The following is a 25278-nucleotide window of genomic DNA, read 5'->3' as shown; positions in this document are numbered from 1 at the left end:
CCTTGACTTGGATTTGTGGAGGGAGTAAAGGAAGGGGTTAGAAAGTAAATCCAAGAATCAGAGTTAAGGATGTATAGGACAGTTTCATGCTGTCTTCTTCCATCATTAGCCTGCCTTCCAGGCTGAATCTTTTCTTTTAACATTTCTGAGTGATCTATGACATTTTCATGTCCCTTTGATTTCAGGAAGACACCCCTTTCACTAATATCCAGAAGGACACTGCTTCCCAGGATTGAGGAGATGGAATCTGATCCCCAGGGTAGAAGTGGCAACCAGTGTGAGCCAGTTTGTTGAGGCAAATCATGGCTGCAGCAAGGGGTCCCCAGGCACACCCATCCCCAAGCAAGGACTCCTCACAGGGACAGAAACCAGCTCTTCATGGCAACAACCCTAACTCCGAGGCCTTCCACTAGCGCTTCAGGCAGTTCTGCTACCAGGAAGTAACTGGACCTCATGAAGCGTTTAGCAAACCCTGGGAACTCTGTTGTCAGTGGCTGAGACCTAAGACGCACTCAAAAGAGCAAATCTTGGAGCTGCTGCTTTTGTAGCAATTTCTGACCATCTTGCCAGAGGAGATCCAGACCTGGGTGAGGGAGCAAGTGTCCAGAAAATAGCAGGGCAGCTGTGGCTCTGGTTGAGGAAGTGCAGAGAGCACCTGGGTAACTGGATCAACTGGTGAGAAAAGGAAGTTAGAAACTTTGTGGGTTTGCTTTTGAAGAAGTTGGGGTGAGGAGCACAAGACTCTAGTTACTGGAGAGGCACTCAGTTGAGAAATTCACAGGAGCCCTCTGCTACCCACCAGTAAGTTTTGCGTATCTTGGGTTGGTCCTGTCCCCTGATTGTATAGGAAGAACTTCTCATTTGCTAAAATAACTGTTAGGCATTCATATATCTGGTAAATGATTAGAGTCCCTAATTAAAATGTAAAAACACTCAGAAAAAAAGTTCTTCAAATCAAGGTCAAGGAAAAGACAACTATCCTTTACTCAGGGGATCAGGAATATTAGAGAAGGTTGGTGAGTTAAAATCTAATCTCTCTTACTAGACCATTCCTTTAGAGCAGAGAGCCATGGGTTCTAGTAGAGTTCTTGCTGCCTGGATGAAGTGGTCAGTGTGGAATTGTGGTGGGTTTCACAAAGTACTCTCGTGTGGAGATGGGGGCTGGGACTGAGGTCTGGTCAGTGTAACTGTCTTGGGTGTTTGGGCAGAATGGAGGCTTGAAAGGCACAGGAGAAGTGAAAGTAACACGAGGGCTTTGGTGTGGGAGATTTGGGAGGAAGAGGACAACTGAAATCCAGATCAGAAATCTGGGAGAGACGTAGAGGAGTATGGATCAGAGGGATGTGGTTTAGCCCAGGTGGGAAGACCCTCCCTGTGTGCCCTGAGTCTGGCGGCTGGGATGGGAAGGAGCCGGGCAGTGGAGGTGCTTGTGTTTCATTGAGGAGGTGGCTCGTACATGGGCTGTGAGGAGGGAGAGTTAGAAAGGGAATGCAGACCCAGTTTCAGAGGATTGAGGATAGAGTTATTTTGACATAATCTGGAGAGTGGAAGGGTGGCAATGTAATAGGGAAGAAGTTGAGGAGGAAGTTAATTTAAAATCTATGGGATTGGGATTATCAATAATAAATGGGAATGGGAGAGGCAGAAGCACATGTATGGGTTTAGGGTTTAGAGGGGTGAAGAAAACAGTGGGAATCCCTGTATGCTAATAGCCACTCTAATCCCAGTTCCCCCTGCCATTTCTCTGTGTTGATGAGCTCTACTCCCCATTTTTTTTTCTTATTTCTCACCATTCCAGAGCCTAAGTATTACTATGGATGACAACAGTACAGCAATGCAAGGGTTAAAGCAGCTATTTGAAACCTATCATGAAAGTGAAGGGGATAACAAGAGGAGGGTTGAGAAGTAGTAATGGAGGTGGATATAATGTCCCAGGACTCCAGTTACCTTTCAGTACCTCTCCTCAGTCACTTTAAGGACACATTATAGGGATAGGATTTAAAGAATGAAGAGGGCTGTGGCAAGTTGATTTTAAATGCCTACCATCTGTCAGATACTGGAGATATAGTGAGCAAGAGTATGGCCCCTGGCCTGCTGGAGCCTACATTTCATGGGGGAAACAGACAATAAGCAAATGAATCAAAATCAAGATCTTTTTAGATAAGTGGTCCAAAGCTGAGAAGCAGGGTGATCTGCTAGAGAACGATGATCGTGGGTGAGATGGGTGCTCAGGCAAGGCCTCTCCGAGGAAGTGATGTCTGAGCTGAGGTGTGAAGGCAGGGAAGGAGCCATTCGTGCCAGGATTTGGGAGAAGAGCATCTGGGCAGATGGCACAGCACACACCACATGCCTCCGATGCGAAGGGGCTTGGTGGAAGGGCTTGAGGAAGAGAGGGGCAGACTGGAGCCCAGCAACCAGGTGGAACAGCGTCTGAGGGATGGTGAGAGAGGATGGCAGGGCCAAGTCGTGCTGGGCCTTTAAGGCTGCGAAGAGGAGTCTGGATTTATTCTCCGTGAGCAGGAGGCCACTGGAGAGCCTTCCCAGGGAGGGGTGTGATCTTACATTTGATAAAAGATCACCCTGGTTTCTGTGTAGAGAATGGATTGGGGGGTACAGCAACCGAGAGAGGGCAGGGCAGCCAATTAAGAGATGATTCCAGCAGTGCAGACAGAGGAGGGTGGCTTGGTCCAAGCTGGCGGCTGTGCGGTTGGAGAGCTGAGGACACAATCAAGGCATCTTTTGAAGGGAGCACCAACAGGACTTGGTGGTGCATTGGATATGGGGACAGAGGAAATGGCAGAAGTCCTGGATCACAGGGCAGATGTTCTACTTCCAGCAAAGGAACCCATACTCCGGCAAGCTCTGTCCCAGGTGCTTTCATATAAATAAATGATCTTATTTAATCACTTCAAAGGGAGACCACATTTTTAATTTTTATTTTATTACGGTAGCCATACAGTGGCTCTGAGAATATTCTCCTTCTGCTTCCGCATGTTTCATTTTGAATGCCACTCTTAGGGCTGGTAATGTCCGGATTAGGCGGGAATTTGTAATGACAGACAATGGGGTCTGTTCCCAGGTCCCAGGTTCTGGGAAGGGCTTGGAAGTGCTCAGCGAGCAGATGGCCCCTTTGGGAGCAGCCAGAGAATCACTGAGCTTCCAGCCAAGACCAGAGGAGCGGACTTCGGAGGGTTCACTGAGCTCACCCCGAAGGCCCCGCAGGCAGCCAGAATGGAAGCAGAAGCCTCTGCCCTCCCCGCCAGCAGGTGAGGCGCCATCATCCGTTTGAAACTAAGGTCTGATTAAATGCCTTTGAAATATATCCAAAAACACGATTTCAAATTTCAGTTGAGGGTATAGCACTTAAAAGAGGAATGGGGCTCTTCATGTGTTACCCTCATTCTTTTATTGCAGTTTATTACTTCTTAATTAGGTCTCAGTCTTTTTGAACACTCTCACCCTTACCTTCTGCCTGAGGACATTAAATCACCTTCCATATCCAGCTTAATCTTTTCCGGAATACTCTTCACCAGTAATTCATGCCTGTCTTCCAAGGCCTGCAGATCCCAGGCCTCCTCTCCATGAAGAGATTTGGCTGGTACATTTCTGGGTGGCCTTAAAGGCCATTGCTGCCTTTTCCACTTAATTGAAAGCTGCCATTACAGGTTGCCAAGTAGTTTCTAAAAGCCAGCTCATCTTTATGTAATTCAAATCCTGGAGGAAGACACTGCATCTTAATGTTGTTTAAATTGGCAAGCTTGTGCTGATAAAATAGAAATTTGCTTATGAGGGATATTTGCTTTAGTATTTTTTAAGCAAAGTAAATGCCCTATCGATATCTTTGTAAACTTTGCCACTTAGCAGTGCTTTACTGTTAATCCCTGGGAACACCCTGTTCTCTGGTCTGGGCTTCCTGCGGAGCCGGATAGCAGGGCTCTGTGAGTAAAGGGGGGCAGGGTTCCCCACCTTGCAGGTTCCACGTGCCCCCCACATGCCATGCCCACGCGCTCTCATAGAGCCAGTGTCGTGACTTCCCAGGGGTCACATACCTCTGAGATTGCTTTGAAGTTCTGTCAGTAAGTCACAAAAATGAATCATTTCTCTGTAGAATTCTTGAAGGTGGGGATTTGAGTAGACCATTGTCCTAGTTTGCTAATGCTGCAGAATGCAAAACACCAGAGATGGATAGGCTTTTATAAAATGGGGGTTTATTTCACTACACAATTACACTCTTAAGGCCACAAAGCGTCCAAGGTAACACATCAGCAATCGGGTACCCTCACCGGAGGATGGCCAATGGCCTCCGGAAAACCTCTGTTAGCTAGGAAGGCAGCTGGCATCTGCTCCAAAGCTCCGGCCTCAAAACGGCTTTCTCCCAGGACGTTCCTCTCTAGCAAGCTTGCTCCTCTTCAAAACATCACTCCCAGCTGCACTCAGTTTTCTCCCCCCAAGTTAGCTCATTTATATAGCTCCACCGATCAAGGCCCACCCCAAATGGGCGGGGCCACGCCTCCATGGGAACATCTCATCAGAATCATCTCCCACAGCTGGGTGGGGCACATTCCAAGCAAATCCAACCAGCACCAAAACTTCTGCCCCACACAAGACCACAAAGATAATGGCATTTGGGGGACACAATACACTCAAACCGGCACAACCATGTTTATTACTTTGGTCGGGAAAAATAAAAGGTTTGCGTTACTGTGGTATTTTAAGAATACTATGGATATCTTTGGGTCAAGGGGCTATGAGATTTTTCCACCTCTGTTGTTCTTAAAAATTTTTTTCTATAGTGTGCACATATTTCTGCGTGTCAAGAGGAATCAGGTGAAAGGAACTTCCTGCCAAGCTCTGTATGGAGATGGCCATGCAGAGGCAAGTTGTCTATGACTGTGGTTCTCTAACTTGAATGTGCATCAGGCTTGCTTGGAGGGCTTGTTAAATCCTGGATTCCCAGGCCCCACCCCCATAGTTTCTGATTCAGTAGGTCTGGGGTGCGGCCCGGGAATTTGCATGTCTGACAGTTCTCGGGTGCTGCTGCTTCCGCTATCCGGGGACCCCACTTTGAGAACCTCTGCTCTGTGGATGTTCATGTGGAAGCTGCCCTCAGCTGGCTCTAGAGTACATGTGTTCAGTTGTTCAGAGAGAAAAACTGAGAGTCCAAGGGGGAGGGAGACAGAGAGAAAGAGGGAGACTGTTAGGTGGAGAGAAAGAAGGAAATAAACAGGACAATACTGAGAATAGGCAAGATGCAGAGACACAGATTGAAAAAAAGAGAAAGTGAGAAAATCAGAAGGCTCATGAAGGAGATAGACAGCATGTGGGACAGTGTAAGGGAGGGAGCGTGAGACTGACAGCTGTGGGGAGCTGAGTGTGAGAGGGAGGTAAAGGATAGGAGGAGGGAGAGAAGCAAATTGCAAGAGTAAGACAGAGAGCAAGAGAGTTATAGAGCAGGGACTGCTGGCCAGCCACATACGGAGACAAACAGGCAGCCATGAGGCAGGCAGCCAGGGAGCTAGTGAGGCAGGCAGACAGACAGACAGACAGATATGTGGTCAGTGAAGCAGACAGGCAGCCAGTAAGGCATAGCCTTTGAGAGGAACAGGTGCAAGAGATGAATGAACGTGTGCTCACACACAGAGGGCTCTGTTATCTCCTGAATTTCTCCAGTGGCAGAGGAGACCAAAAGATAAGGTGAAACAACCCAAGCCTGACAGTCTACCTCTACACCCAAGCCCTTCAGGGGGAACCAAGAGCCCCTTTCTAGATTTGCAGGACACTCTGGGGGTTCTGCTCATGGACTGCTCTCTTGCCTCTCTCAAGCCAACTGGGCCCCATCTGGGCCAAATAACCTCTCCTTAGAGTAGCCTCCATGGCCACCCTGATTCAGACACAGACGCTCTGTGATGAGCTTAGGCCTTGATGTCTCCTCTTTGCTTCTTCACATGCAGGATTTCCCATTCGTGGTCCAAATGTGATCTCTGCACTGGGTCCAAGAGAACACACAGAGATCCCAGATTGCCACAGCTGCAGCAAAAGGAAGGGTACTAAAGGCTCCAAAAGGGAGACTGGAGTGAAAACCCAGGAGAAACCAGCAAAGTAGGAAGAAAGCATCAGGGTGGACCCAAAACAGCTGGACGTGGTGGATGCAAGAGTGGCAAGTGCACTCTGGGCTTACGAGAAAACCAGGACTTTCCTTTGTATTCTCCATGAGCCTCAGTTTTATGAAGTCCAGGTGCTCCCACCAAGTAGCCAGCTCTGTGGGGAAATCACCAAGCTACTGTGTGAACGAGGTTTCCACCAGACTCTGGGGCAGTGTCAGACCAAATTCCAAAACCTCCAGGCCATGTGTTGTCAAGGAAGGTGAGGCTGCAGCCAGGAGCCCTGTGCCTTTCGGAAAGAGATGGAAGTGCTACTGGCCTCACAGGGGTCCACCAGTTCTCCCAGAAGCTGGGCAGACAGGGCTGTGGAGGCCACAGGGCCAGGCCAGGGCCCATGGGAGCGGAAAGAGGTGGGGAATATGGACACAGTGGAGAAATCAGACAGCTACAGCACTGACAGCAAGCAGCAAGTCCAGGAAACTGGGAGCCCCCACACCTACAGCCTGCTCCAAAGCCGCTTGGGTAAGAGTCCCCAGATTTCTGCCCTGTGTGTCCTGCCCTCCACATTTCTGCTCTCAACCCCTCTGGCACTGATGGCTTGTAAGCAAACCACTCCTTGACAGGAGGTCTTGTTTTCTAGCTAAAAATTGAGGACAGTTTCTGTTCCCTCACTGTTGGGGATAATGTTGGGATAAAAGTTTTCATGGATACCCAGTGTAATGCCATTCATTTTGCCATGTGTGGGTTACATAGAGGGAAAAGTAGACCCTAAACCCTTGTTGTCTGTACCCAGGTTACCCAGGGAACTTTCTTTTGAGTTGTGAAATATGAAAGCCAAGGCAGGTATGTTTCTATCGCCAAAATAGTGAATTATCAGAGTACGCGCTGTATCTAGATTTTAATAGAACGTAACAGAATGAAGATGACATAAGCCTAGGGACTGAGGAGTGCACACTATATGGAAGGTGGGTGATGTCCTGGACAGGTGCCACTGTGTGAATTCAAAAGATTATTGTTTTAGTTTGCCAGGCTGCTGTGACAAATATCACATGATGAGTTGGCGTAAACAACAAGCATTTATTAACTCAAGATTTCAGAGCCTAGGAGTCCAAAATCAAGGTGTTAGTAAGGCAATACCTTCTTCCCAGTCTGTAGCATTCTGGCACTGGCTTGGAGTAATCCTTGGGGTCCCTTGGCTTGAATCTCTGCCTTTTGTCACATGGTGATCTCTTTTTCCTTGTGTTTGCTCTTGTGCCTTCTGTTGACTTCCAGCCTCTGCCTGTGTGACCTTCCCTGAATTCTGGCTTCTGGTTTCTTCTCTTTATAAGGTCTCCAGTAATATGGATTAAAATCCACCCTGATTCAGTTGGCCACACCTTAACTAAAAATAACATCTTCAGAAGGTCCTATTTACAATGGGTTCACACCCATAGGAATGTAGATTAAGATTCAGAACATGTCTGTTGTTGGCGTATGTGATTTAATCTACCACAATTTCCATAAGTCCTGCAATCCATTATATTCAGTTGACAGTAGCAGGGAATTGATCTGGGTCCGTGATGACTACATTCCTCAGAAAATTACTGCCATAGACCCAAGCAATCAATCGGTTTCCTATTGCTGCAAAATAAACCACCCCAAAACAGAGCTTAAAATATTAATTTATTACTTCTCATCATTCTACAGTGGGTAGTTCTGCTTCTCTTGATTTTGGCTGAGGTGCTGGCAAGATCCGAATGGCCTCACTCACACTGTTGGCCCCTGGGTTTGGTTGCCAGCTAGGAGCTCAGCTGGGTCTGCTGGCCAGGGGCCTTCGATCTCCTCTACACGGGCATCTCCGTGTGGCTGCTGGCACCTCCTCACATGGTTTCAAGTGGGAGCATTCCGGAGGCATGTTCAGAAGGGTTCCAAGAGGACACGCCCCAGCATGCAAGTGCTTATCTAGTCTTTGTTTGCATCATGTTTGTTAATGTCCTCCTGGACAGAGTTGGGCACATGGCCAAGCCCAAGTGGGAGGGGACCAGACAGGGAAGTGCGATACCTGGGGGCCAAATCACAGCGCCACAGCTGCCTCTCTTCTCATGTCTGATCAAGATACTGCCCTGCTTCACTCTTAGAAGGATGTCCTCCTGAGTCCATGATTTTCACCCTGTCCAATCCATTGCCATCCAGCTTTGCCATGCAGTTCCCATTTCCTAGCTTTAACATTGTTCCTTTTCTTGCCTCCTTTTCGGGCTCCTCCTGCACCTTATTTTTGGCCAGTTCCAGGAAGAGTATGGAAATGTGCCCTTTTGAGCAGATTTGTATTACTAAATATCCGTTGTTAATACAATGTAATAAGACATTCCCTTGGAAGCTCTATAATTTTTTTTTTACTTTATATATATATATTCTTTTAAAATTCAATTTTATGGAAATATATTCACATACTATACAGTCAACCACAGTGTACAATCAGTTGTTCAGAGTATCATCGTATAGTTGTACTTCGTCACCACAATCAATTTTTGAACATTACTCCAAAAAAAAAGAATAAAAGTAAAAAAGAATGCCTAAAACATCCCATCCCCCCATCCCACCCTATTTTTCAATTAATTTTTGTCCCTATTTTTCTACTCATCTGTCCATACACTGGATAAAGGGAGTGTGAGCCACCGAGTTTTCACAATCACACTGTCATACCATGTAAGATACATAGTTATGCAGTTGTCTTCAGTAATCAAGGCTACTGCGTTGCAGTTTGACAGTTTCAGGTATTTCCTTCCAGCTATTCCAATATACTAAACACTACAAAGGGCTGTCTATACAGTGCAGAAGAATACCCTCCAGAATGACCTCTCAACTCCACTTGAAATCTCTCAGTCACTGAAACTTTATTTTGTTTCATTTCACTTCCCCCTTTTGGTCAAGATTTTCTCAATCCCACGATGCCAGGTCTAGGCTCATCCCCGGGAGTTATGCCCCGCAGTGTGAAAGCCCTATAATTTTAATTTCCTTGTACCCAGTACTATTAGGCTTATTGAATAGGGCTTGTATTCCCCCACACACTTTCAGCCTCCTGTAAACAAGTTAGGACCTTTTAAAATTAGGGATGGGAATTGAGATAGAAAATATGGGAAGACAGGTCATTATTTCAAGAAATATTTCTTTAGTGTCTACTATGTTTCTGATATAGTTCTAGGTCCTTAGGGATACAACAGTGAACAAAATAGACAAGGACCCCTCCCCTGAGGGAAGACACAGACAATAAGCATAATAAATAAGTAATTTAAGTAACATGTAAGAACGTGGTAACTGCTATGGGATGAAAGAACAGGGCAGAATAAGAGTGACTAGGAGTACCGGGGGCAAGGTGGGGCTTGCACTTTAATTTGGGTGGTCAGGGTAGTCCTCACTGTGCAAGTGGTATCTGAACAGAGACTTGTAGAAGTGGGAATGAGCCATGGGGCTTTCTGGGGGATGAGTGTAACAAACAGAGGGAGTAGCCAGTGCAAAGGCTCAGAGGCTGGTATAAGTCTGGGTGTTTAAAGAGTAGCAGGGAGGCCAGTGTGACTGTGCAGATGGAGAGGGGGTGAGAATAATAAAAAAAATGAGGTCAGAGAGCCAGATCACACAGGGTAGTGCTCCTGAGAGGTGAACTGAGATGGACAGCAAGCATTTAGAAATTGACATTGCTACATTATCCAACTGCATTTTTCTTTATTTTATAAAACAAACAAAAAAAAATGGTCCTTTGCCACAGATAATTTGAGAAGCACCGATGCAGGACCCTGAGGCCCTCATAAGGATGGGCTTATATCCTGAGTGAAATGGGGTAGCCTTGCAGGGCTCTGAGCAGAGGTACAAAAGGATCTTTTTTTTTTTTTAAACAATTTTCTTTTTAAATTAACAAAGTTATGGGTATACAGAATAATCATGCAGAAAATACAGAGTTCTGATATATACCCCCTCACACATGTAATTCTTCCTATTAGCACTTTGCATTAGTGTGGCACCTTTATTACAATGATAAAAAAATACTATTATAATTGTACTGTTAACTGTAGTCCATAGTTTTACATTAGGGTTCATTGTGTTGTACAGTCCTATGTTCTTTATTTTATTTTTATTCTGATAACATATACACAATCTGAAATTTCCCCTTCAAACCAACTCAAATACTTAATTCTTTGGTGTTAATTACATTCACAATGCTGTGCTAACATCCCCACCATCCAATACCAAAACTTTACCATCATCCCCAAACAGATATTCTATACCAGTTCCATACTCCCCATTCTCTACCACCACCCTGGCCCCAGGTAACCTGTATTCTACATTCTGACTCTTATGAATTTGCTTATTCTAATTACTTCAAATCAGTGAGATCGTATAATATTTATAAATGTCATTTGGTATCTGCCACATTTCACTCAACATGATGTCTCTAAGGTTCATCCATGTTATCACATGAGTCAGAACTTCCTTCCTTTCTATGGGTGAATAATATTCCAATGTATGTATATTTTGTTTGTCCATACGTCTGTTGATGGACACTTGGGTTGCTTCCATCTTTTGGCAACTGTGAATAAGGTCTCAATGAACATCAGTGTGCAAATATCTGTTTGAGTACCTGCTTCACTTCATGGGGTATATACCTAGAAGTGAGATTTCTGGGTAATATGGTAATTCTATACTTAACTTTCTGAGGATCTCCCAAACTATTTTCCACAGTGGCTATACCATTTTACATCCCCACCAACAAATGACGAGTGTTCTGTTTCTCCAAATCCTCTCCAACATTTGTTATTTTCAGTTTTTTTTAACAGCCATTCCAGTGGGTGTGAAATGTGAAATAGTATCTCATTGTGGTTTTGATTTGCATTTCCCTAATGGCTAATAATGTTGAGCATCTTTTCATGTGCTTTTTGACCATTTGGATATTGTTTTAGTTTGGTAGGTTGCTTAAAGCAGATACCATGAAATGTGTTAGCTTTCACATATGGTTAGAGTTAAGGAAAATACCCAAATCAAGGCATCAAGTTGATGCTTTCTTCCTGAAGACCAGCTACTGGTGATCCTTGGCTCCTCTGCTATATGGCAAGGCACATGGTGGCATCTACTGGTCTCTCCCTTCCTGGTTTTGTTAATTTCAGCTTGCATTTATGGCTTTCTCTTCTCTTTTCTGAATTTCATTCTCTTAGAAGGGACTCCAGTAACAGGATTAAGACCCATCCTGAATAAGGTGGGTCACACCTTAACTGAAGTAGGCTCATCAAAAGATCCTCCTTACAATGAGTTTTCATCTATAGGAAAGGATAAGAATTAAGAACAAGTTTTTCTGGGGTACATACACCTTCAAACCACCATGGATATCATCTTTGGTGAAAAACCTATTCAAGTCTTTTGCCCATTTTTAAAATTGGGTTGTTTGTCTTCTTGTCATTTAGTTGTAGGATTTCTTTATATATTCTAGATAATTAAACCCTTATCGGATATGTGGTTTCCAAATACTTTCTCCCATTCTTTTCATTGTTCTTTTACTTTCTGATGAAGTCCTTTGATGCATACAGATTTTTAATTTTGATGAAGTACCATTTATCATTTTTTTCTTTCATTGCTTGTGCTTTTGGTCTAAAGTCTAAGAAACCATTGCCTAACACAAGGTCCTGAAGATGCTTCATTATATATTCTAGGAGTTTTATAGTTTGGGTCTTCTAACATTTAGATCTTTGTTCCCTTTTGAGTTAATTTTTGTAAATATGTGTGAGGTAGAGGTCCATGTTTATTCTTTTGCATATGGATATCCAGTTTTCCCTGCATGATTTGTTGAAGAGACTATTTCTTTCTCCATGAAATGGACTTGGCACCTGTGTCAAAAATCAGTTGGCCATTGATGTGAGGATCTGTTTCTGAACTCTTGGTTTGATTCCATTCATCTATAAGTCTGCCCTTGTGCCAGTACCTTGCTGTTTTGATTACTGTGGATGGCTTTGTAGTAAGTTTTAAAATCAGGAAGTGTGATTCCTCCAATGTTGTGTTCTTATTTTTCAAAATGTTTTTGGTTATTCAGGGTCCTTTAACCCTCCATATAAATTTGATGATTGCCTTTTCCATTTCTCCAAAGAAGACTGTTGAAATTTCGATTAGGATTGGGTTGAATCTGCAGTCACTTTGGGTAGACTTGACATCTTAACAATATTTAGTCTTCTAATACATAAATGTCCTTCCATTTATCGAGGTCTTCTTTGATTTCCTTTAGCAATGTTTTGTAGTTTTCCATGTACAAATCCTTTACATTCTTGATTAAATTTATTTCTAGATATTTGATTCTTTCAGTTGTATTGTGAATGGATTTTTTTTCTTGATTTCCTCTTCATATTTTTCATTACTAGTGTATAAAAACACTGCTGACTTTTGCATGTTGAACTTGTACCCTGCCATGTTGCTGAATTTGTTTATTGGCTCTAGTAGGTTTTTTTGTGATTTTTAAGGGTTTTCTATATATAGGATCATGTCATCTTTAAATAATGAAAGTTTTACTTCTTCCTTTCAAATTTAGATATCTTTTATTTCTTTTTCTTGCCTAATTGCTCTAGCTAGAACTTCTAGCACAATGCTGAATAAGAGTGGTGACAGTGGGCATCCTTGTGTTGTTCCAGATCTTAGAGGGAAAGCTTTCAATCTTTCACAACTGAGTATGTTAGCTGTGGGTTTTCATATATGCCTTTTATCATGGTGAGGCAGTTTCCTTCTATTCCTAATTTTCTAAGTATTTTTATCAAGAAGGGGCACAGATTTTGTCAAATGCCTTTTCTGTGTGAACTGAGATGATCATGTTGGCTTTTGTTCTGTTAATGTGGTATATTACATTGACTGATTTTCTTATGTTGAACCATCCTTTCCTATCTAGGATAAATCCCACTTGTTCATGGTGTGTATTTCTTTTAATGTGCTATTAGGTTTGGTTTGCTAGTATTTTGTTGGGGATTTTTGCATCTATATTCATAAGGGACATTGGTCTATAGTTTTATTTTCTTGTGGTATCTTTATCTGGCTTTGGTGTTAGGGTGGTATTGAGCTCAGAAAATGAGTTAGGAAGTGTTTCCTCCTCTTCAATTTTTTGGAAGTGTTTGAGCAGGATTGGAATGCTTAGTAAAAGTCACCAATGAAGCCAACTGGTCCTGGGTTTTTCTTAGTTTGGGTTTTTGCTTTTGTTTTTTATGTCTCCTGGTAAAATATTTTTTATTTCTTTGGGATCAGTAGTAAAGTCCCCCTTTCATTTCTGATTTTTGTTTTGTATCCTCTTTTTTTCTTTGTCAGTGTAGCAGAGGTTTATCAATTTTATTAATCTTTTCAAAGAACCACTTTTTGGTTTCATTGTTTTTCTCTATTTTTAAAAAGAATTTCATTTATCTCCACTCTAATCTTTGTTATTTCCTTCCTTTTGCTTGCTTTTGGTTTTCTTTGCTATTATTTTTCTACATCCTCCAGTTGAGAGGTTAGGTCGTTGATTTGTAATCTTTCTTCTTTTTTAATGTAATCATTTAGAACTGTAAATTTCTCTCTCAGTACTGCCTTTGCTGGATGCCATACATTTTTCCCTTGAGGTTTCTTCTTTGACTCATTAATTGGTTAAGTGTGTGTTTTTATATTTCCACATATTTGTGAATTTTCCAGTTCTCCCTGTGTACTGATTTCTAACTTCTTTCAGTTGTGGTTGGAGAAGATACACTGTATGATTTCAGTATTTTTTAATTTATTGAGACTTGTCTTGTGAACTAACATACAGTTTATCCTAGAGAATGATTCATGTGCACTAGAGAAGAATGTGTATTCTGCTGCTGTTGGGTGAAGTGTTCTATATAAGTCTATATATGTCTGTTAGGTCTAGTTGGTTTATAATATTGTTCAAGTCATATTTCTTTATTAATCTTATGTCTGATGTTCTGCATATTATCAAAAGTGGTATATTGAAGTCTCCTACTATTAATGCAGAACCATCTATTTCTCCCTTCAAATCTATCAATATTTGCTTCCTATAATTTGAGTCTCTGTCATTTGGTGCATATAAATTTATAATTGTTATGTTTTGTTGAATTGGTCCCTTTATCAGTATTTAGTGACTTTCTTGGTCCCTCATAACAGTTTTTCACTTAAAGTATGTATTATCTGATATTAGCATAGCTACCATTAGCTCTCTTTGGTTATTATTTGCATGGTATATATTTTTCCATCCTTTCACATTGAACCTACTTGTGTCTTTGAATTTAAGGTGAGTCTTTAGCAGCATATAGTTGTATCATTCTTTTTTTTTTTAACCCATTCTGCTAATCTTTGTCTTTTGACAGGAGAGTTTAACCCATTTTCTTTCTTTTTCTTTTTTTTTATGTAATTTTATTGAAATACATTCACACACCATACAGTCATCCAAAGTGTACAGCTGTTCACAGTTTCATCATATAGTTGAGCATTCAACACCACAATCAATATTTGAACATTTCCATTACTCCAAAAAATAAAAATGAAAACAAGAATAAAAATAAAAGTAAAAGAGAGCACTCAAAATATCCCATATCCCCCCCCCCCCATTTACTTTTTTTTTTTTCCATTTTCTTTTAAAGTAACTGTTGAGAATACATGAGTTTCTTCTGTTGTTTTGCTGTTTGGGTCTTTGTAAGTCTTATACCTTTCTTGCCCCTCAATTCTTTCATTAATGCCTACTTTCATGTTTTTTGGCTTTTTGTATTGTACCACTTTGAGTCCCTTCAAATTTCTTTCTGTATGTGTTTTTTAGATATATTCTTTGTGGTTACCATGGAGCTTAAATTTAACATCCTAAATCTATAACAATCAGCTTTGATTTGATACCAACCTAATTTCAATAGCATACACATATACTGTTCTTATACTGCTCCCACTACCACCTTTTTATTGTACTCATTACACAGTATATCTTTATACATTATACATCTACAACCAATGATCTATCATTACTTTTTATGCATTTGCTTTTGAGAACTTAGAAGAAGTAAAAAGGCGTTGCATACCAAAATACAATGCAATAGTGCTGGCCTTGATGATTAACCTACATGGTTACCTTTACTGGAGGTCTTCACATCTATGTGCTGCTTTGATGCATTGTTTGGCATCTTTTCCTTTCAGTCCAAAGAACTTCCTTAGCATTGTTTGTAGGACAGGTCTAGTGGAGATGAACTCCCTTTACTTTTGTTTATCTGGGAATGTCTTAATTTCTCCCTCATTTTTGAAAGAAAGTCTCGCCTGATATAAAATTCTTTGTTGGCAATTGTTTTCTTTCAGCACTTTAAATATTTTGTTCCCACTGCCTCCTTGCCTCCATGGTTTCTGATGAAAATTGGCATGTAATTTATTGGGACTCCCTTGTACATAACACATTGATTTTCTCTTGCAGTTTTCAGAACTCTCTCCTTGTCCTTGGCATTGAAGCATGTGATATACTTTGTGTCTGGGCATGCTTCTCTTTGAGTTTATCCAGTTGGGGAATCATTGGGCTTCTTGAATGTGCATAGTCATGTCTTTTGTTAAATTTGGGGAGTTTTCTGCCATTATTTCTTTGAATATTCTTTCTTCCCCTTTATGTCTTTCTTCTTCTTCTGGGACTCCCATAATGTCTGATCATGTTCGCTTAAAAAATTTTTTTTCTTCTCATTTTTTAAAATTATTTTTTTCTTTCTGCTCTTCCATCTGAATCATTTCAATTATCTTTTCTTCAAGTTCACTGATTCTTTCTTCTGACAGCTCCAAGCCGCTGTTGAAACTCTCTAGGGAATTTTTCATTTCATTTATTATGGTTCTCAACTATGGTATTTCTGTTTGTTTTCTTTTTAAAATTCTTAATCTCTTATCAAAATTCTCATGTTGTTCCTTCATTGTTTTCATGATATCCTTTAGTTCTTTCTCTTTGTTTTCCTTTATCTCCTTGAGCATAATGAAGATCATCTTTTTAAACATCTTTCCATATTTATTGATGGTTTCTGGATTTTTATCATGTTCATTTGGATGGGCCATCATTTTCTGTTTGTTTGTTTGTCTAGTAATATACTTTTGCACACTGCACATGTGTTAACTCTGGGAATTAGTCCTTGAACTCTATGTTCCTTAAATTTGTTTCCAGCCAGTGGTATCACAGAGATTTCCTGAGTGCCAGGAGCTGACAAAAATAAATAAACAAACACAAAAAACACCTTTCACAATCTTTGCAAATTGTCTCTGTGTTGGCTGGTACTCTCCTTCAGAGTTAGCCCTCCTATCAGATCATCTCGCACTTAAATCTACTTAAACTTCTGTTTGTAACTCTTTTCTGTCACAGGTACTTTATAGCACTACTGACCTCCAAGCAAGCAAGTTCCATGTCATATTTATATTTGTACTAATCAAAAACTGTCATAGTAGGCACTCAATAAATGTTAGCTGGAGTGAATGGGGAAAGAAGTGAGTAGAATTGAATAGTAAAGCGGGGAGGGCTCATTTTGACTGCTGGATTAAGAATAGACTGTAGGAGGTTAAGAGCAAGAGGACCAGGTAGGAAGCTACAGCAGCAATCCAGGTATGAGATGGTGTGGCCATGAGCAGAGTACAGGTGATGACAGAAGGCTGGGTGCCCTTCTGAGCAATGTGACCAGATATTATCAGACAGCAGTGGCTGGAACAGCTCTATATAATTTTGCCCTCACAATCAGGCCCCAGATGGGCAGTCCTCTGGGAAGATGTTGGGCTTCACCTGAGTTGTGGGAATGTGTGCTGAGTATTCTTGAGTAACGATCCAGCTTAAACTACTATTCTCAGGAGTTTACTACTTATTTGACTTTGGATATTCTTATAATTTAGTTTCTTGCATTACAGGGTGACAGGAGATATAGACAGACAGAGATGGGCCAGATCAGGAGTTACTCATATGTCAGAAGGGAGAGTAGGTAGATGTTTCCTATAACCAGCTCTTTTTTCCTGTGTCTTTGCTTCCCTCCAAGCCCTTGCTGTTCACCATGTCCTCTTATATGATCACATACCCCCAGGGATTCCCACAGCTGTAGAGACAGGCAAGCTACTATCCTTATTGCTAGTTATCTCTCCAGGAAATATTAGTGGGACTCAAGATAATTAAGGAGAAATAGAGAGAATGGCTTTAGTAGATAACTGTACAACTCCTTTTCTGTTGGAGAGAATATTTTTTTCTACTACATTAAAAGTTTTTATGTTTTAGGCAAAAAAGCCCACAGTGGGATATCTTCACAGGAATAATAGTAGCCACTTGTGGTTTAGTTTGAAAAACTAGTGTGTAACTTCTTGGGCTACTCAAACCCTACACTGCAATATGTGCAGTCCTCCCTGATCTGATCGCTGTGTTCGTTGTCCCCTGGAAGCAGGTGTGCACTGGGGCTCTGATGAGACCAAGACATTCCTAGCCATTAGTGAGTCTCAGCTTTATGAAAAACTCCAAACCCGTCAGCGGGAACAGTCATATCCAAAGTGCGGTGGCAGAACTCCAGGAATGGGGTTTTCTGAAGACCCAAGAGCAGTGTCACACCAAGTTCAAAAGCACACAGTTGAACTACCGCAAAGTGAGGCGAGGCCATGTTACTAAGCCTTGTACCTTTTATGAGGCAATGAGCTCCTTCGCCTCTGCCCCCGATATAGCACGTGATGTTTCTGGCCAAAGAGGAAAGTGAAACTGAGCTGGGAGAGCTGAATCAGCAGAACAGGGAGCCCAGAGAGGTTAGGGAAGGTGCCACTAGGGGTGGTGCAGACAGGGATGAAATGGATGTCAGGAATCCTGGCCAGGAAGTTAGGAGACTTTATCTGCCAATCCTGTTCCCTAATAGACTTGGTAAGACTTTCTTGGCACAGACGGTGAAAGGACAGGAAAGTCCACTTAAGAGGCCCTTAACCCAGCAGTGAAGAGGGAGATGCTTCTGCTCATGCCTTTGTCATCATCTTGATTTTTGACTTTGCACAGGCCAGGAGTCTTGGTTTTCATGGGGTTTAAGGCTTATTTCCCCTGCATTTTAGAGCCCTGATTTTGCATTTGCCAACCTCTTTCATTGAGAACATGCCATTTTCTCTATGGCATTCCACTTACTTTATTTCTTCACATTGCTAGGCCTCCAGACCAGACTCCAACTTCTTCTTGCCTTTTCCAGCACCGATGCTCCTTTTGTAGCCCCAGCCTCTGTTTGCCAGCTATTCGGCAACTTGCTTTCTTCTTGTTTCAGCTGGCCAGACCCAGGGTAGCCTCTTTTTATTCTGCACCCAGAGGTTAGGCCATTCAAAAATTAAAAATAACACCTATAAATAGGTCAACAGGTGACACAGAGCTTGACCCTTTACCTGTTTTATCATTGTGTTAGAACACCCAAAAAGAGAATAAGAGAGAAGTTGTAAGGAGGCAAAAAGGTAATATGCCTGTGACTACAGAATCTGGAGCTGGCGGAAACAGTGGGACTCTCAAATTTCTATTATCCCCAAAACATTACTATTGGAAAATAAAATTTAGACTGTTAATTAACAAATGACAGTCACATCAAGGATTCCAATTAGGTATTTCTTCTTCATGGTAAATTATTAGTAACTCTCTCCTCATTCCATTGTTTCCCTTCCCTACAGTACAGTCAATTGTATTTCTATTCTTTCAGGTTTTGAGAGCAGGAATAGAATTAAAAAAGAGAATCCAAAAATGGGTTGACTCAGGAAGTCAAAGTGAACAAGGCTTTAAAGAGAAAGTCTAGCAGAGAAGTTTCTCAGCACTCTGAGTTTGAAAAAGGCTGGGAGAATGAACTAACATCAAGAAGGCATAGTAGAAATTCTCCGGGGGAGAGTGGGGAGAAATCCCCACCCCATGAGAGGATGAGTTACCAGAGACCTTGTACTGGGGAAAGATCCTCTAAACATTTCCTTTGTGGGAAAAACTGCTCTCAGAGTTCCTTCTCTCCCCACCAGCCAGCCCCCAAACTGGAAAAAGCCTCTAAATGTCATGAATGTGGAACAAAATTTAGCCAAGCTTCTTATCTCATTTTCCATCAGAGGATCCCCATGGGAGAAAAGCCTCACAAGTGTACTCAATGTGGGAAAGGCTTTAGTGAGCGCTCCAACCTCACTGCCCACTTAAGAACTCACACAGGGGAGAGACCTAACCAGTGTGGGGAATGTGGGAAAAGCTTCAACCAGAGCTCCAGCCTTATCATCCACCAGAGGACCCATACCGGGGAAAAACCTTATCAGTATACCATATGTGGAAAGAGATTCAACAACAGTTCCCAGTTTAGTGCTCACTGGCAGGGGCACAATGGGGAAAGCCCATACAAGTGTGCGGAGTGTGGGAAAAGCTTCAACAACAGCTCTCACTTAGGTGCCCACCAAAGAACCCACATTGGGGAAAAGCCTTACCAGTGCTCTCAGTGTAAGCAAAGCTTTACTAAGAACTCTGCCCTCAATCACCACCAGGGAGTTCATGTAAAAGAGCCACTCATATCACAAAAAAGAAGAGAAATGTTTTAAGTGTGTAGGAATCCTGACAGATCAATTAGGCAAACACATGTTTCATAGAGCTTTCTTCTGCTTCTGGGGAGATCTGTTAGCCAGTCCTTGGATTACTGACAACTGGAGCTTAAGAACTATGTCCAGGAATAGGAATCAAAGAATAAGGATCCTGAACTCCCTTCCTAGCTCTGCCTGTGACTCCAGAGTTGTGTTTCACTGTGGACTTAAAGTTTGCTTTGAAGGAGAGAAGGCTATAGAATCTGTAAGTCTTAACACTGAGAACCGGTGGTCAGTGGCCTGAGAACTGTTTCCAAGCCAGGTCAGAGCATGGCACAAATGGCCCACACAGTTGAGAAAGAAATTCTGCCCCTCACGGAAGTACATCTGGAAGTTAACAGCCTGAACTTTTCTAAACCAGAAATTGACCTCTAGGCACCTTCTGTTATGTACAACTGCTACCTTTAGAGGAGAGGAAGGATGAGTTAAGCCAATAAATAATACTGAAATTTCTTTCCTTAAAAGCAAACATAACATCTAGGTCAATCTTTGGAAGATTTCTCATCTTGCCATACCCCTACCCTAGTTCCTAGTGTCTTACAGTAAATTATTTTTACAAGTTTATAAGCATTACTATTTTTGATGAAAATGTGTTTCTTCCTCAACTTTCTTGGCCTTTGGTTATAACTTTCTCCATTAGGGGACACTTTATGCTCATGAAGAAGCCTGAAGGATCCTGAAGAGAACCCAAGTATAGAATCTGCTTCCAGGCTATAGGACATGCAGAGAAGGAATAAAGGGCAGGAAATGGGGAGAGGAGGAACAAAATTGGGCTGGGATGGGTTTGAGCCAGCCTTGAGAAGGAAGATTATAGGAATAAGGAAAGTACATGGGGCTTCAAGAGGGTCTGAATGCTTAGAGCATAGCAAGTGAAAGGAGCATTGAGTGTGAGAAGCTGTAAGAGCCAAATTTAAAACCTACTGATCCAGAACGAGTCATGGAAGTTTTAAGGAAGTGAAGGTGTTTCACGAAGCTCACTAGCTGGCTCTTCCCACTCCTGGACCTATTATGGACAGGGGAATTGGAATGCAATTACTGAGTGCCTAGCATTTTTAGGCTGCTTCCACACTTCAAAATTCTTTATCCTGTGGTCTGCTGGGCAGGAAAAGGGTATTACAACTTATAACCCTTGCCTACCACTACTCCAGGTGATCTGGAGTAGAGAGATCGGAATTATAGGACACATTCATTTACTCATTCAGGAAATATGGAGCCTTTTATTCTGGCAGGAGCTGTTAGTTCCAGTCTTCAGCTTTTTTTTTCCCCTTTTCCAGAACCAGCCTCATTGGGCCCCTCAGAGGCACTAGCTCCAGTCAGGCAGCAGCCTCTCCCCACCTCCCCAGAGGTCTGAGGCCCAGCATAGCAAGGTTTCTCTTCCAAGATTCTAAGTTCTGATAAACCCAACTGTGCTGGTTTATATATATTATGTACCCCAGAAAAAGCCATATTCTCTAATCCAATCTTGTGGGATACTGGGATTAGGTTGTTTCCATGGAGATGTGACCCACCCAACTGTGAGTGACACCTTTGGTTAGGGTGTGACCTCTGATTGAATGTTTCCATGAAAGTGTGGCCCTACCCATTCAGCATGGGCCTTGATTAGTTCACTGGAGCCCTATAAAAGCTCAGACAGAAGGAGCTCACTGCTAGCTGCAACTCAGAGACACAGTTTGAAGATGGCCATTGGAAGATGACACGGATGTTTTGGAGAACATCATTTTGAAACCAGAACTCTGGAGCAGACACCAGCCACGTGCCTTCCCAGCTAACAGAGGTTTTCTGGATGCCATTGGCCATTCTCCAGTGAAGGTACCCAATTGTTGATGCCTTACCTTGGACACTTCAAGGCCTTAAGACTGTAACTGTGTAACCAAATAAACCCCCTTTATAAAAGCCAATCTATTTCTGGTGTTTTGCAGTCTGGCAGCATTAGCAAACTGGAACACCAACCTTTTCCCTCTGTTCCCTCAGCCCCATGTGTGGGAGCTGCTCCCAACAGTTACTATCTCTGTTACCTTAGTGTTCCTTTTTCATTTCTGTTCTCTGACAACCATTTGACCAATCCCTTATATTAAATTCTCTGAAATATCTTGCATGGTTTCTGTTTTTCTTGACTGGACCTTTATTGTTATATGGTATGCTAAGAATTTTGGATTTTATCATTATGTGTAATGGGAAGCCAGTGGAGGATTATTTTAAGCAGAGAATGATGTGAACTTAAGGAACAATGGAAAAATCCAGATAGTTGATAGACAACTGTTGAATAGAGAAATCCAGATGGTTGCTAGAGTATCCACCGCTAAAGCAAATGTCAAAAATTGGGATTTCATCTCAGCCACTTTGCAAGCTTGGGATTTCTCCTAGGAGCTACTGTTTGGAGCAGAGTTGCCTGTAGAGTCCTGCCCTTAGAAAGTTTAGAGGATGCCCAGGTGAAAGAGCCTTGTCTTTGCAGGTACCAGGATCCTTCTCAGGAAGATTTCTTCTAATTTGGCAGTTTCTGCTTCCCATCTGGAGATTTCTTCTTCCATATCCAGTCTTCACAATTCTCCCTCTCACTTCTATTTCCCATCTGGGTCCACTCTAGGCCTTCCCTAACTGTATCAGTTCAAACATGGAGAAATCAGAGGGAGAAGTGAGTAATAATAAGAAAAAGGATAAAACCCCAGGTAGAAAGCAAATGTTTTCCATGGTATCTGTGCAAGAGGGAGGAAAGAAATAGGAAAATATTTTGGGGGCAGTAGGGATAGGGCAATGAGCAGGCTTGTGGTTCAATCAGGAATAGAGACAATTATAACTCAGGTATCCTAAGTTGCAGAGGACTCTCTCCTTACCAAATCCTTTTTGCAGACATGCCAGAAGAGAATGTTGACTGCCATTTAACCTTTTGGCTGGGGCTTGAGTGCTGGGAGTGCTGGCTTGGATTGCCTCCTCAATGTTCTTGTTCATTTTCTCATAGAAGCCAAGAGGGCTTTGGCACATGGTCGCTGCTCTCCTTGTGATAGTCTGATGGCATTTGACTTTGGTATAACACTGCTTTAGGGTCTGTGACTACCCCAACTCTGTCTTTATAGCTACTGCTGTAAAGGTCCCTTGTAGTTCTAGTAATGGGTAGGAAGTTTTCATGAAACTGTCATTTGCCAAGGATGGCAAAGAAAGTCTTTTTCTTCAGAGCCCCAGTGCATGCCTGCCATTGGGAGAGAACATTCTGGGTGTCAGCCTAGGACTACTTTCTTCTTGGTCAATTGACCACAGCCAGGCACCCCCATTGCCTAACTCCACCCAATCACTGCACTAATCACTCAAGAATGCATGTGAAGTAGGTGCATAAACAGCAACACCCCCAAGTCTACAGAGTTCCTTGGATGTGTAATGTTATCCTCCTGATTTGGTTTAGCCCTTCAGACATCCATTAAAAAGTCAGTTTTTAATTTTGTAAGTTAAATACTGGGTTCGTCATACAGTTTCTGTACCTCCTTCCCTCAATGAAACACTTAAACTAATTGGTATGTAATTTTTTCAATTGGCACTACTCCTTTTTCCCAAGGATTCCTAACTCCTTCCCATGGATGGGAGCACATATTCCCCTGCAAGTAGGGGAAAGTCTACAGATGTCACCCTTTTCACACTCTACTATGGCTCCTCAGTGTAAGGTGGCTGATGGATGGTCACAGACAAAACAAAAGTAGAGCCCTGCAAGCCTCCTTAACCCACATTCCTTTCCTCTTGCTACATCTTCTATGCCTCACCTGTAAAGGGACCTCCTTACCAGTCAGTTTTGGAATAGCCTGGGACTTCTAGGATCCTGGGCTAGAGTGTGGCTGAATCCTCTCTTTCACCGCTATCAGTTCCAGCCTTGTTTCACTCCCACTGTTCAACCTTGGTTTGGTTTTTGGCTAGAGACAAAGAGAAGGACTGAGAAGCATTCAACAGTGTTTTCATTTCCTTATGGAAAATATAAGATTCTAGCAAGCAACCTCGTCACTCCCTGTGGTAGTAAGTCTGAAAATGTTTGAACTTGATGTTACCTGCTCTGGCATCTGGAAGAGGCTGTGCTGCAACTACTCAGTAGCTCCCATGGCCATTCCAGGGTACATCTGGAGTTTTTCATAAGTTTTGGATGTACTGAGAATTGCAAGTGAAGTCTTGGTTCCCAGTAGCCCCTAGTTCATACCTACTATCAAAGGTTAAATGACTTGCACAGTGACTAACATGAAAGATCTGGATTTTGAACACAGGTTAAACCAATTCCAAAACCTTTTATTACAATGCCTCTTCAGTCTCTCACTTGCAAACACTCTGGCTTAAATAATATCTGTAGAATTTCTAAACACAGTCCTCATGCCAGATGTTAATACCATGCCAGGGAAGGCCTGCAGTGGCAGGGGCCTTAGGCCTGGGGAACTTGGGAAGATGCAGGCATAGCTGCCGCCTCATATCACATTCATTGCCATCAAATATCTCCCAGGAATGCTTGGCTCCTGGAGTCAGCCAAGCACACAGTGCAGTTTTATCTGTTTATTCATCCCCTCCCTTACCCTCTCACATTGGCTTCTTAGGCCTTTTCTAGATATCTTAACTCTAGACCATTTCAGTATTATTTTGTCCTTCATTCTTATCCTATGGCCAAGCCATCTTACATGTACAAATGGGATCATCTATCTGAAGATTTTCACCCTTTTGTTAGTATCTTCTGATTCAGGTCACACTCTCCAGGCTACCCCCAAAAGCCTGGTCAGAAAATTTGCTTATCAGCTTTTCTTCCTTCAGGGGAACAAATTATTTCAACTTCTCTGAGGTTCTTTTCTCATTTGAGGATAACAATATCCACCTTGTTGGATGAAGGAAAAGATTAGAAATGGCACTTGTAAAGCATCTAGCCCAGTACTTGGCACTTAGAAGGTGCTGAATAAATGGCATGTGGTGACAGTAAGAGAGGCTTCATCTTACAGGAGTGTATTCACAGCATATCTCACCACTGGACATATATTTATATGTTTAATGTCTGTCGCTTCCTACAAGAAGGTAAGGTCTTTTAAGAGTAGAGACTTTGTTTTGCTCATTGCTGAATCCCAGCACCTCGAACAGCGTCTAGTGCTAACTAAATATTTGGCAAATGAATGCACGGGTGCAAAAATAAGGGGAAGGCTGGGATCATCAGACATTATTAACTGACCTATACTTACAAGGTGTCAAGTACTTAAGCACCATAAAAGATACAAAAGGAGCCTAAGCCTGGTCTCTGCAATGTCTCTGACATCTGTCCCCACTACTATCACTCTAGGTCAGGGTTTCTGAATCTCAACTCTACTGACACGTTTAAACAGATAATTCTTTGCTGTAAAGTTGTCCTGTGCATTGTGGGATGTTTAACAGCTTTCCTGGCCTCTACTCACTAGATGCCAGTGGCAACCACATCCCCCACCCCCACCCCCGTGCCAATAAATTGGGTCCAGACATTGTCAAATATCCCCTGGAAGGAAAAGTCACCCTTTTGAGAAGCCCTACTCTACTGACACATTACTCTAGCAATACATCAGGCTGGTGTAGGTCTTCTGCCTGGTTTTCCCACAGAGCAAATCTGTACTTCCTGACTCTACAAAGCATATCTAATTGTGTAACTACTCTG

General features: G+C 42.3%; 1 protein-coding gene across 1 annotated transcript; it reads left to right on the top strand.

The window, feature by feature from the left end:
- The first annotated feature begins 302 nt into the window (after positions 1–302).
- ZSCAN32 (zinc finger and SCAN domain containing 32) lies at positions 303–19746 on the top strand. Its single transcript, XM_037813797.1, is given in 8 exon segments — positions 303–599; positions 601–675; positions 3080–3266; positions 17486–17571; positions 17573–17782; positions 17784–17946; positions 18752–18796; positions 18799–19746. Coding segments are annotated over 8 exon segments (1878 nt in total). The 3' UTR covers positions 19614–19746.
- Positions 19747–25278: the final 5532 nt, after the last annotated feature.

This window comes from Choloepus didactylus, chromosome 21, assembly GCF_015220235.1.
Source record: "Choloepus didactylus isolate mChoDid1 chromosome 21, mChoDid1.pri, whole genome shotgun sequence".
Classification (NCBI taxonomy): Eukaryota; Metazoa; Chordata; class Mammalia; order Pilosa; family Megalonychidae; genus Choloepus; species Choloepus didactylus.
Note: the sequence above shows the minus strand (reverse complement) of the source record. Positions and strands in the feature narration are given on the sequence as shown.